This window comes from Plecotus auritus (genome assembly GCF_963455305.1).
Source record: "Plecotus auritus genome assembly, chromosome: 3".
NCBI classification, from domain to species: domain Eukaryota; kingdom Metazoa; phylum Chordata; class Mammalia; order Chiroptera; family Vespertilionidae; genus Plecotus; species Plecotus auritus.
The window spans coordinates 28,412,398-28,425,643 of record NC_137772.1 but is presented as its reverse complement, the minus strand read 5'-3'; the positions used below and the strand labels follow the sequence as shown (position 1 = coordinate 28,425,643).

At 42.6% G+C, this 13,246-nt stretch overlaps 2 protein-coding genes across 2 annotated transcripts; both read left to right on the top strand.

Moving 5' to 3' along the window:
• The first annotated feature begins 232 nt into the window (after window positions 1–232).
• On the top strand, window positions 233–9,282 carry METTL21C (methyltransferase 21C, AARS1 lysine). Its single transcript, XM_080662869.1, has 5 exons — window positions 233–292; window positions 1,216–1,356; window positions 4,121–4,272; window positions 7,361–7,478; window positions 8,583–9,282. The coding sequence occupies exons 2-5, from the start codon at window positions 1,230–1,232 to the stop codon at window positions 8,975–8,977; spliced, it is 792 nt and encodes a 263-aa protein (XP_080518995.1). The 5' UTR covers window positions 233–292; window positions 1,216–1,229; the 3' UTR covers window positions 8,978–9,282.
• Window positions 9,283–12,411: 3,129 nt separating this feature from the next.
• On the top strand, window positions 12,412–13,113 carry DKK4 (dickkopf WNT signaling pathway inhibitor 4; the record flags this gene model as incomplete). The annotated part of the gene is given in 3 exon segments (XM_080659022.1): window positions 12,412–12,538; window positions 12,981–13,085; window positions 13,088–13,113. Coding segments are annotated over 3 exon segments (258 nt in total).
• Between the last annotated feature and the right edge of the window lie 133 nt (window positions 13,114–13,246).

Sequence of the window (13,246 nt, the reverse complement as noted above, 5' to 3'; positions counted from 1 at the left end):
AGGGAGAGACAGAGAGAGAGAGAGAGAGAGAGAGAGAGAGAGAGAGAAGGAGATATATTGAAAGAGAGAGACAGAGTGAGAATGAGAGCAAGAAAGAGAGGTTGAGAAAGAGAGAGGAAATTCTAGCAAAGAAATGTGTCTGCGTACTGGTGGGTAATGCTACCCTAAATAACTTGGACTTCCACTGGCTGGCTTTTGTTCATAAAATGCTAATCCTTTTAGGTGCAGATCTATATAAAACATGGGGGATTAAAGGGCACACAGAAATCTCAAATCTCTTCTGCTACATAAGGTAAAGATATATTTAAACTAACAGTTCAAAATTCTTTTGAGGGTACTAACAAGGGGTCATTTAAAAATTTCTCAATTCTTTATGAAATACTAATATATGTTATATATCATAGCATGTGCCAAACTAATAATGAGCCCTAGACAGATCACTGTAGTTACATTCGAGATTGTTTTTCAATGCACAGCTATCTTTGGGAAAGAATTTATTTCTCAAGTCAACTATAATGATGGGGGAGGGAGTCATTTCATTTTTCAAGGAAAAGCACCACCTGGCATTTGAAAATAATTCTCCTTTGCTTACCTGTGCTGTACTAATCACTTTTGCTCTCTCTTTCTCATCACAGCCCTCACAGGCAGGCAGATATTATTATCCCCTTCTTGCTGATGAGACAACAGTGAGGAGCAGATGAAATGAGTTGCGAAGTGTTAGAATGGGGAGCCAGAGCAGGCTCCTGGCTCTCAGCCCCCAGCACTTTCTACTATCTTGCAAGAAAGCCTCAGATGAAAAGGGAGCAGCCCAGTGTTTGCTCCAAATCCTGGCTTCTCATGCATGATATCATATCAATCTACAAGGTACTCCCACTGGTCATATTGCTAGACCAGGTTTTCTTTAAGATTCAGGTCCCAAAGTTATCAGAAATACATTTTGGACCCTGGCAACTTCAGACTGTGGCCCGGCTCCCCTTGCTCTGTTTTTGCCTTTCTTCGTGTACAAATAGGTTCGGTCTCATTTAATGGTCTCCCTCCACTTTGGCAACTCCTTGAGTGGCTGTCTTGCTCACCCAGGGAACTAAGCTGAAAAGCAGGTGTTCTTTTCCACTCAGCAGATGCAAAGGCGATAAGCTGCACTTTTTAGAGCCTTCGGAGAGACTCAGACACCCTGGGCTAAGCTACTCGGATCTTGTCCAATTTCCTCCTTGTCAGCTCCAGCTCCAGCTATGGATGTGTGTCTGAGCTCCGAGCAGCAGCCTGGGCGCCTGGGGGAAGGACCAAGCTCCCCAGGTGGCTGGCTAGAGGCAGAGAAAGAGACTATCCGGAAAGATGGCACCAGTGAACCCACAGGAGGTAACCCCCTTCATGATCTCAACACCTTCTCAGTTCTTTTCCTGGTGATGGCATTTTCAAGTTAACTTCTGTGTCAAGAATTTCCATTTCCTTTTAACTCTAGATTTTTAAGTGATTTTTATTGAGCTATAATTGACATGTAACATTATATTAGTTTCAGGTGTATGACAAATGATTTGATATTTGGATATTTTGTGAAATGATCACTACAGTAAGTCTAGTTAACATCCTTCTAGATTGTTCGTATAACGAAGTAAGTAGAAAAATGCCTTTATGCAAGCATTAGCATAGCGTTACAAGTAATCCCTATTTTTCATTATTTACTTATCAAAATCAACAAATATATTTTATCTTGTGTATAAATCTAAGACTGTATATTTTTGTAACAAGAACATTTAAAAAGAAATGCAATCTAGATTAGTTTCTGCTTTTCATCAAAATGTATTCCTGGCAGCTCTGTCATACACGGATCCGTGTAGAGCAAAGTGCATTTTCCCACCAGGACAATGCAACCATTAGGGTTGCATTTCTGGACAGGGACTTAGTAGTTAATAAGTGATGGACATAACAAATAATGTCATGAGAGCCATGATACAGCATTTATAACATGTGCAATCATTTAATGTGATACAATTATGTTCCAACTCTACTAAACCAGGACATTATTTATTTTTACTAAACTGTTTACATAAAAATGCAACTCTACCTGTCTCTCAAATCTGGTCCCTCTAAAACTACCAGTCTAGCATGGGTACAATAAATGAGAATATTTAATGTGCAGTAAACATAAATGTCTATATTTCTGTAGACTATAAAAGATTCTAATGGGAGTATATTTATATGCCCACGCTTCTTTACCCTGTTGATTGGGAAAGCATAAACATTAGCTTATTAACCTGTAAAATAATGAACCGTTCAAAATCAGCCCATTGACTTTCCCCCCAGTCTTGAGAGTCCCTGGTTGGTGATTTGTGGGAAGAAGGGAAGAATGAATGGTCTGGGGCATCGCGGGGGTGGCTGGGGGAAGGAAGCCGGCAGGAGCTGGCATGAGTTCCCCATGGTCGGGCTGTTCCTGGTAGACACTCCACTGATGAAAGCCTTTGAGGAAAAGAGCACAGCCCTGTACCGACTCCTTGAACCAGCTGGCCTGCGCCAGCTCCTGAATTTCAGGAATTTGGTGAGCTGGTTATTAAACATGGCCAGTATTAAAACTTCAGTTACATAAATTACAATGAAATCGATTATATAAAAGGCAAAGTTATATGAAAAAAACCTAGATAATAAATACTCTGGACCAGACATGAGTTATTTTAGTTCATTTGATGATTAGCTATGTTCTTGAGGCTATTGATGTCCATTGTATCTGGATGGTAGAAGTACTCCATTATGGTGTATGCTGCACATCTTTCTCCAGGGACATTTTATCACCAGGTTGTTTGCACCATGGTCACTGTCAAACCCTACAAATCAGTGGTAGAACCTAGGGCCTCCTTGGTCATTCATAAATATTGGGTTGGTTATGTCAGTAGCTTCCCATAAGAGGTAGGCGAGGACCCTAGGTCTCCTTCCCTCCCCTACAGCCTCCCCACAACCCTAACCAGGGCACATGACAGGAAAGGACTCCTCAGGACTGACTTGGCCACTCTTTACTAGCAGGTTCTTTGCAAGTTCGATGCAGCCCTTGGTGTCTGGAAGCTCGCCTTTTTGTTCAGGGCAGAGAATTCTCCTTCCAGGGGTGGAACATACTAAATAAGAACCTGCGGCCAAGAGCAGCACTCTGAAGAGCCGCGGACATCGTTATGCTGGTTTACAAACCAGTCCCTTCGCTCACACTGTGGTCAAAGGCCATTTCCCAATCTGTTGCATACTGACACTTTTTTGGTAAAACACAACAAAAACGAAATGCTAGGAAGACAAAAATGGAAATACATACACGCAGACATGCAAATTATAAGCATGTAATTAGATTCAACCGACATGATCCCATTGTGGAAATTCGAAAGGCTTACTCCAAGTTTCTGTACTGTTCTTTCTGGAAACCTGGTACAAACGGGTCGCAGACCAGTGGCATAGAGCTGTTGTAGGGCACCTGGAAAGCAGTGATACCTGAAATAGCCTGTCCTACCTGCCTCCCAGAGGTGGACTCCTGAGTAGGTTTCTTCAAAGAACCCCCTCCTCTGAGCATGTGCTCTTTTCCTCTCATTTTATATGATATTTGAGAGCTGCTGGAGTGGTCATGAGAGCAAAGAAGCATTTAACACAGCAGTAACTTGATAGTCAGAGCTCATCTGACAACCTCCCCCTGGACTGTGGGGCTGGCTCATCTTTGGGTGACCTATACCTTTTGAGGAGCTGATGTAAGAAGAATTTAAGGAACACAGTCCAGCCAACACTGGGAATGTTACTTCAAGACCTAAAAATAGTCAGGTCCATGTTTGCCCCGGTCTTCCTTACACAGACAGCTCATTTGTGCCATGTTCCTGGTGCCATTTAGCTTTCTCCTGTCATCAAGAGTGTGGGAATGGAGCCACACTTCTTCCGTCCTCTTCTAAATAGAGGGAATATCCTTTGGCATTTCTTCATATGATAAAGATGTCACATCTGAATGTTATGTCCCTGTCACTCCATATCACTGCTTTGTGCTAGTTTGCAGCCTTTGTCATTGATAGCATCACCCCTCTGTTCCCATCCTACCAATTGTACTAAGTGTATGTTTGCACTGAATCAACAAATCATGAAACCTATTTTATTTTCTGCCCCACAGATTTTAACAACATAGAACCATCTCTTCATAGCCTCCAGAAGTTTGTTCCTACAAATTATGCCAGCTACACTCAGGAGAATTATCTGTTTGCAGGCAAGAAGATTGTCGTTCAAGAATCAATAGAGAGTTACGGAGCAGTGGTGTGGCCAGGGGTGAGAGAACTGTTACACTGGGATGGCAGGACAGTAATACCACTTTTGTACATTTGCGTGGCCTTGGACAATTCGCCAAGTACTTTAACATTTTGGGTTTCTCCAACTGAAACCCACAACCAGGGGTGTGGGTAGGGTGCGTGGGCTCCACAATACATCGCATCTCTCCCACAAGTTTTGATTTTCCTCTATGCTACGTTCCATTACATTAATATAAGCTTGAATACATCCGGAAGTAGGATGAAAAATTCATGTGAATTGTTAAGGAAAAAGTCACATCTCAGAGTTTGGGCTTTGCATCATGTACCTTTGGGCCACGCCCACACACCCTCAGGTTTATGTTTTCTGTTTGCATTGTGGATACTCCAGCAGGAATGTTCAGGAACCATGGCTGCATCTCATGTTCTCCCTGCCACAGCCCCGGGAGGATGGCGCCGGAATGGGGGAAACGCTCTGATTCGAGAGCCAGCAAACCTACTGTTTCCTGGCTGTGTGGTCATGGATGGCCACTGCGCCTTTTGGCCTTCATTTCCATATTTAAAGCATGGGGCAGTGTTCATGTCCAGTTCCGAGATAGCTGTGAGGGTTCAGGGAAGTGATACACCTAAGCTCATGTTAGATCGTCATTGTTAATGCAGTATGATTAATATTAATGAATTACTAAATTAATGAGGAAAAGCTCATGACTTGGTAAAGCTATTGCACTGGGGCGCCGTGCACAACCAGGCTGGGACAGCGGCCTCAGAGGCAGCACCGCTGTTCTTTCCTCCGCAGAGGTTTTCAGCCTGGGCTTAGGAGTCTCCAGATCAACAGCTCAACCACTGGCATGGATGGTGAATCATATTGGGGTCTCCTTAAAATGCAGATTCTAATTTGGGGAGGAGGGGGGCACTGTGCTCCGCATTTCTCCCAGTCTCCCAGGTGATACAGACCTGCTGGTCCAGGCACTGCACATGCAATGAGTAGTCATGATTAGAGGTTCCATGGAGAGCCCTCGGGGCGATCTGAGGTACTGGTGGCAAGTGAGAAGGGGCAGGAGGAGGAATGGACAGCCAGGGGTCCCCACGCTCTTAGAGCTCCACCTTCTCCTCCCCAACCCCACAGGGACAGTCCATTTTTATCTCTTATACATGAGTATGATTTCCTTTAAACAAAGGCTTTTCTTCTCTTTTTTTAATTGAATTTATTGGGGTGACAATGGTTAATAAAATTATATAGGTTTCAGGTGTACAATTCTACAATACATCATCTGTACATTGTATTGTATGTTCAACACCCCAAGTCAAGTCTCCTTCCACCACCATTTGTCCCCCTATGCCCCCTACTCCCCTTTCCCTCTAGTAATCACCATACTGTTGTCTCTGTCTGTGAGTTTGTTTGTGTGTTTTTTTTAATATATTTTTACTGGAGGTTCCCCTCGGCCTGGCCTGTGCTTTCTTGCAATCTGGGACCCCTCGGGGGATGTGGGACTGCCGGTTTTAGCCCGATCCCCACAGGCGAGGGATGTAGTAGTGTGCGAAGCGGCAGGCGGCCCGGGTGCCGCTCCCACTCATCCCAGCCCTGCTGCGCCTGCTGTGGGAGCACCCTGACCACCAGGGGGCAATTCCTGCATTGAGCATCTGCTCCCTGGTGGTCAGTGTGCATCATAGCTACCAGCCGGTCGTCCGGTCGTCTAGTTGACCAGTCATTTAGGCTTTTTTTAAAAAAATATATTTTTATTGATATTTTACAGAGAGAAAGGGAGAGGGATAGAGAGTTAGAAACATCGATGAGAAAGAAACATCGATCAGCTGCCTCCTGCACACCCCCTACTGGGGATGTGCCCGCAACCAAGGTACATGCCCTTGACCGGAATCGAACCTGGGACCTTTCAGTCCACAGGCCAACGCTCTATCCACTGAGCCAAACTGGTGTCAGCTAGGCTTTCATATATATAGATATTTGGCAAATAGACAACAATAGCAGGGGTATCAGAGATTAGATTTGTCCACTGGGCTGTTTTATGCTCATCAAGGCCTCAGCCTTTCATGCACAAACCCTGGCCTCTCTTGGGACCTCAAACTCCTGAAAACTGCAACAGAAGGATTCATGTAACACGCTTGTCTTGTGTGTAGTCCAGTGCAGCTCTCCGTGAAAGAGATCATTTTCCAGATTTCGCCAACAGGGCTAAGAAGGGTGGGGGAGTGTTTGTAATGTCAAAAGATGTGGCTGTTCCTGAGAAAAGCATTGTTTCCAGATAGCCACCCCAGAGGGGCCAGCCTCTCACAGGGCAGGGCTATCTCTTCAGAAAACACCTCAAAGCATGTGTCCTCTCCACTGTCTTCCTAATATTGAAACCCCTACCTCACAAATAATTATCCTCTTTTCTCAAGGGATGTTTGACTTTCTGTATAAAAAGCTATCTTAATTTATTTGCATATGTGTTTTAACATCTCCTTGCTACTCATAGTGTGGTCCACAGACCAGAAGCCCTGGCATCACCGGTAGCTTGTGGGAAATGTAGTCCTGAGCACCCCAACCAGAGCCCACTGCACACAGACGTGCATCTTAACCAGGCCCCAGGTGATCTGCATGCACACTAAAGTGTGGGAAGCATTGTTCTGACAGTCTGATTCTTCGAGAAACCACTGAAAACAAAACAAAACTGCCCAGTTGTCCAGCATAGAAGACAAAGCCCTGGCCCACCTGAATTTTGATAGAGGCTGGGAGAGGGGTCTTGAAGTTTATCCAACATTCCTAAAGCAGGTGGAGGCCTGGCATGACTAAACCAGGGGAGGAAGTTGCTGTTCTGCAGGCCTCACCGCCCGGGTTTGCAGGAGATGAGCTGATCTTCCAGTTCCTGGAGATCGAGCAAGAGTCCTCTGTTACAGGCGATTCACAAACCTGTTTCTCTAGTTCCTTTGATGTAGGTTATAATTTTCATATTCCAGAGGTCTAAGTACATCATTAAATGTATATTTTGATTCTGATGAACCTTTCAATAAACGATTAATGACATGTCTTACAGTATTTAATGTGGGGTGGGGGTTGGGGTGCTACTGGTTTCCAATGTTGCAATGCCCAGGTGACGACTGTAAGTCTTTTTCAGGCTATGGCTTTGTGTCAGTATTTGGAGGAACATACAGAGGAATTGAATTTTCAAGATGCTAAAATACTTGAAATTGGTGCTGGACCAGGCCTTGTTTCCATCGTGGCCAGTTTTTTAGGTTTGTTTATTTACTTATTCCTGACCTTGTTTCAACAGACCTTTATTGTGACAACAATGATAAGGAGTATCCGTGGTTTAGGTGCTCGGCCATGATTTCACTCATTGAATCTCCCCCAAATGTCACAAGCTAGAATTACCACTGTTATCCCCAGACATAAGATTATTGTGTCTTAGAGAAGTTCAGTAATTTGCCCAGTCCACCGATTACCATGGATGAAGTTGAAAATTTGGAGGTATGACTTTCAAATCCTCTGTTGTAAACAACTATGTTATGTTGTCTCCTGCTCTTTGTTGCAAATATTATCACTAACATGTGGAAGGAAATAAAAAGTGAGTTAATCCAAGGTGAAGACAGATTTACACCCAAAATGCAGGTTGTGAGTTCCTGGACACTGGGCAAGAGGCGGTACTAATCTGGCTACTTCTGCCTGCATTATTATAGTTCTTTCTTTAAAACTAATCTGGAAATATAGTGACCTATTTTGTGAACCATCGTCGCTAGCTTTAAAATGCCTAAGAATTAATTTAGATAAGGGCGAGAATCAGACAAAATAGACGATCTTTTGTGGAAAGAAAATTGGGTGCTGAATACTTCATGTAAGAGAAAAAGAAAATCATCAGATAAATGTATTTTTAGAGGGAAAATTATGAATTATTATATTAAGCAGCTGCTGAAAAACCATAATATGTTTAGCTAATTGTCCTGAAATCTCTTAACATTGCACCATTGCTTAACTTAAAGTTTCTTAAAAGATGGTTCTCAACCAAAGTTGATTTTTGTCCCACGAAGGACATTTGGCTAGGAAGACATTTTTGATTGTCATAACTTGGGGATGGGTGGGGAGGTGCTACTGTCATCTGTTGGATCGGTAACAGAGACACTCCCAAACATCTTACAAAGTACACGGCAGCCCCTCCCCCGTCCCGCCCCCCCAAAAATTATCCGGTGGAATTATGTCAAATATGTCCAGCCCATATGTCAATAGGGCCAAGGTTGAGAAGCCCAGTTCTAGTTCTTTTATTTCTCCCTGAGGGTATATGTCCACTCTGAATGCCCAAATGATTCCAGGTAATTACTACATTTTTCCTCTTTCTCTCTTAGGAGCTCAAGTCACGGCCACGGATTTGCCTGATGTCCTAGGAAACCTTCAACACAACCTTTTAAAGAACACACTAACACACACAGCACATCAGCCTGAAGTGAAAGAACTGGTGTGGGGAGAAGGCCTGGAACAGAACTTCCCCAAGTCGACTTTCTATTATGACTATGTTCTGGCCTCCGATGTGGTCTACCACCACTACTGCCTGGACAAGCTGCTCTCCACCATGGCGCACCTCTGCCAGCCAGGGACTGTGCTGCTTTGGGCAAACAAGTTCAGGTTCAGCACTGACTATGAATTTCTAGATAAATTCAAGCAAGTTTTTGATACAACGTTCTTGGCTGAATTTCCAGAGTCGTCAGTTAAAATTTTTAAAGGAACACTAAAATGGGACTAAATGAAACAAATTGCCATTCAAAAACTTAGTGTGTGTTTTGAGCAGTGTTAGAAATTGTATTGTCAAACACTTATAAGATTGAGAAGGTAGTGCATAAAAAAATCGTGTACATGCAAAACAAGCAGAACTTAATATTACAGCAGCTATCTAAAATCACCTATTTAAGATTATCTGGTTAATCTAAACATCTGTAAAGAATAATGTGAAAATATAAAAATAGCTTTGCTGGCTTCCAGAAGTCTCAACTAAATGTTCAGTAAATTTTACATGAATAAATTAATAAGCAAGTTTTAGTATAATTTACTACACACTTGTTTCTCTCAATTCATTCTCCTCATATAAACCACGAGGTGGGTTTTATATTTTCCGGCTTTTTCTACAGAAGTTGGCAGCTACTGTACTATAATGTAAGCCAACTTTATTATTCTCCTACTATGACTGCAACTAATTTTGATTTCCTGTAGCTCTTGTTGATGGCATTTTTTCCATTGGGTTACAGCGAAACTGACAGCCCTGCAGCACATCTAAAGAACAACTAGTGGAAGAAGACACATTCACGGGACAAATATGTTTTGACTGTGTTTCTCATTAATAGAGCTCCCTTCCTCTACATCTGGTTCTCTCTGCAGGTCCCAAGAGAAATGAAAGGAGGATACTATACTATGAGTAAGTAGTTGTACACTACAAATAAAAAGGAAAGCAAGTGTCTTTATTTATGTTGTTCACTTAGTCTGGAAAGCCCTTTCCTTGATCTTTTCTGTCGACTTAATCCTCATTCCCACAGTCTTCCAGAAAGCCTGACCTAAATTCTCAAATCAAAGGTGGCTGCACTTGTGTATCTCACAGCACTGTATCTGTACTTCCATTCTACGTACTCCAGTCTACTTCAGAGTCAATTCCAGATCAGCAGGCCCCAACTAGATATCAGTTTCCTGAGAGTGTATTTAGGGTTTATGGTGTCCTGCATACAGTAGAGATCCAATTAACATTGGATTAACTGGGGGGTTTTTGTTTGCTGATTTTTACGTCCATATTTTTAAAGTATTTTTATTGATTTCAGAGAGGAAGGGAGAGATAGAAACATCAATGATGAGAGAGAATAATTGATTGACTGCCTCCTGCAGGCCCCATACTGGGGATCGAGCCTGCAACCCAGGCATGTGCCCTGACCAGGAATCAAACTATGACCTCCTGGTTCATAGGTCAATGCTCAACCATTGAGCTACGTTGTCTGGGCATAATCAAGTCCATTCCTAAAACAGGAAACTAACCTATGACGCTTGATGTAGTGCCACCTGGACAACCAACTGTAGACAGGCATGGGCCATTGTTTCCAGCATTTGAAACATAAGCTGTGTTATGCTTCCACACTGTGTCATCAATGACTTCACTTGAAAGAGAGAATTCTCCTGAGAGAATTCCTTTGAACATAAAATATTGTCCCACATTTCAAGAACTATATTATTATTGTGTGAAAATGTTTGCAAAATATGGTTTATATAAAAAACAGAACTAAAACAGTGGCTATAAATAAGGAAGTCTGAATTAGAATGACTCAGGGGACATTCTCAAACTATAAAAGCTTAGCTCTATTCCCCAAGGATTTATAATAGCAAAATATTGTTCAACTGCATGGTTAAGTAACTTTTCTTAGCTCTATTCCCCAAGTATTTATAATAGCAAAATATTGTTCAACTGTGTGGTTAAGTAACTTTTGGCACCACCCACCATTGGTGGAATATGATACAGTCATTCCAGGTAGTATAGCTGAGTTGGGTTTTAGTGTTGGGAAGTAGTAATGAGGCCAGGTTAAGTGTGGGGAAATGCTAGATACAAAATTGAACATATTTGGGGAAAACTACAATAGGACTGAAGGCAAATACTGAATGATTCGTAGTATTGGGTAGCAGGGCAATAGCTGGTTTCACTTCCATCCTCCACTTGAAATAATGTATTCAGAAACGAATTCTCGGGAGATTCCTATATATATATTTGTGATTAGTGACAAAGGTGAAGGGGAAATAAGGCTCCAGGGAGAACTTAAGAGTAAAATTTAAAATATAAGAAATCTGGTTAGCCGAAACCGGTTTGGCTCAGTGGATAGAGCGTCGGCCTACGGACTGAAGGGTCCCGGGTTCGATTCCGGTCAAGGGCATGTACCTTGGTTGCGGGCACATCCCCAGTGGGAGCTGTGCAAGAGGCAACTGATCGATGTTTCTCTCTCATCGATGTTTCTAGCTCTCTATCCCTTTCCCTTCCTCTCTGTGAAATATCAATAAAATATATTTAAAAAAAAAAAGAAAGAAATCTGGTTAGAGCTTGATAGAAAACAAGAAAAATGTACTGGTCCTCTTTGTGGGAGAAAAACAATTATACTAGTACTGAAAAGTTAAGATGCTGCCTACGGTCTGTCGCAGCATTCAAAGTGCCACTCTGGCCCGGCCAGCATGGCTCAGTGGTTAAGCATCAACCTATGAACCAAGAGGTCATGGTTTGATTCCCGGTCAGGACATATGCCTAGGTTGTGGGCTCAGTTCCCAGTTTGGAGCGTGCAGGAGGTAGCCGATTGGTGATTCTCTCTCATCATTGATGTTTCTATGTCTCTCTCCCACTCCCTTCCACTCTGAAATCAATAAAAAATATTTTAAGAACAAAACAACAACGAAGTGCCACCGTGATTTGGCTTCCTCCACCTCCTGCCTTGAATAAAACGTCATCTTCTATCTTGTTTGAGTCCCTAGACCTGTGACAACAGTTCCCCTTTACGGGGCTCTCTTCACAGAGCTTGTCTGGCGATGACGGCAATACCAGAAAACTCTGCCGCAAGCCCCTAGACGAGAAGCCATGCGGCGCCACACGTCGTGGGCTGTGACAGAGGAGGTGCCAACGTGAGCCACAGGCTGCCCAGGACGCTCTGCATGAATAGTGAGCTATCATGAACCCTGCAGGACAGCTTTGCTCCAGTGAGCTCTGCTCCAGGGACTTTTAAACTGAAGACAGCATCTCAATCTCATAGACTAGAATATTCGAAGAGAGGCTGTCTCTAAAGGCTTCCTGAATTCATGCTTGCCGTAAATTCACGCAGCTACCTTTTCTTGACGCAGTGAAATAGTTTATTTCCTGCAAGAACTCTTGCTAGCAACTTGAAGATGATTTTAAAGGAAGGTACAAGTTCGAATCTGAAATTCTTCTGTTTTCACTTGGATTTAATACTTAACTAAGGAATTAATACTTAACTACCTTCTTTGTCATATGTAAGCATGTAAATATTTAGTGCACAGGTCCCAGAAATCTAGAAAGTCATATATAAACTGAAGGCAGAGGTACTGCCAAACTATGAAATAGTATGATGACTAGCATGTCTGTGGTTCTTCTAATCTTTGAAGTTAATAACTCTTCTTATGCATGGTTGTCTCTTAGATGTTTATGCTACAATGGAAGATGCAACCCCAGTATTGGAAAGGCAGATTGATGACCACGACATAGATACAAAAGGAACAACTGAGCAACCGATTCAGAAAAACAAACCCAAAAGGAAGCCAACTATTAAGAAATCACAGGGCAGCTCAGTCACTGTGGCTCTGTGGTTGAACATCGACCCACTAACGAGGTCTAAGTTCTGTTCCTGGTCAGGGCACATGCCCGGGCTGTGGGCTCAATCCCCAGTGTGGGGCATGCAGGAGATGGCCAATCGATGATTCTCTCTCATCATTGATGTCTCTATCTCTCTCCCTCTCCCTTCCTCTCTAAAATAAAATTTTAAAAATATATTTTGTAAAGCATCTTTATTTTTAATTGATTTCAGAAAGGAAGGGAGGAGAGATAGAAACATCAATGATAAGAATCATTGATCAGTTGCCTCCCATAATCAAATCCACCCTGAATGTGAATCGAACTGTGATCTCCTGGTTCATAGGTCGATGCTCAACCACTGAGCCATGTGGGTGGGCAAGAAAAGCATCTTAAGGATAGGTTAAAACTGACTTACTCCTCTCTACCCCAGAAACACATAGGGAACATGTCCTGTTAGCTCCAGAAATCTTCCAGCATTGTGATTATGGCCCTGAACTGTTATGTCGACATGAAGTGACTGGCAATCAAGAACATGCATGGTTAAAGTATGCCAAAAATTTTAAAAAGCTGTATTTTGGAATAAAGATGACTCATTGTATTCAAGCAGAAATCACAGACATCAATTTTTAAATCTTCCCACATAAATGCATCTTAAAATCAAATCTTGTAGTAAGTGAAATAGACTGGGCTAGAGAA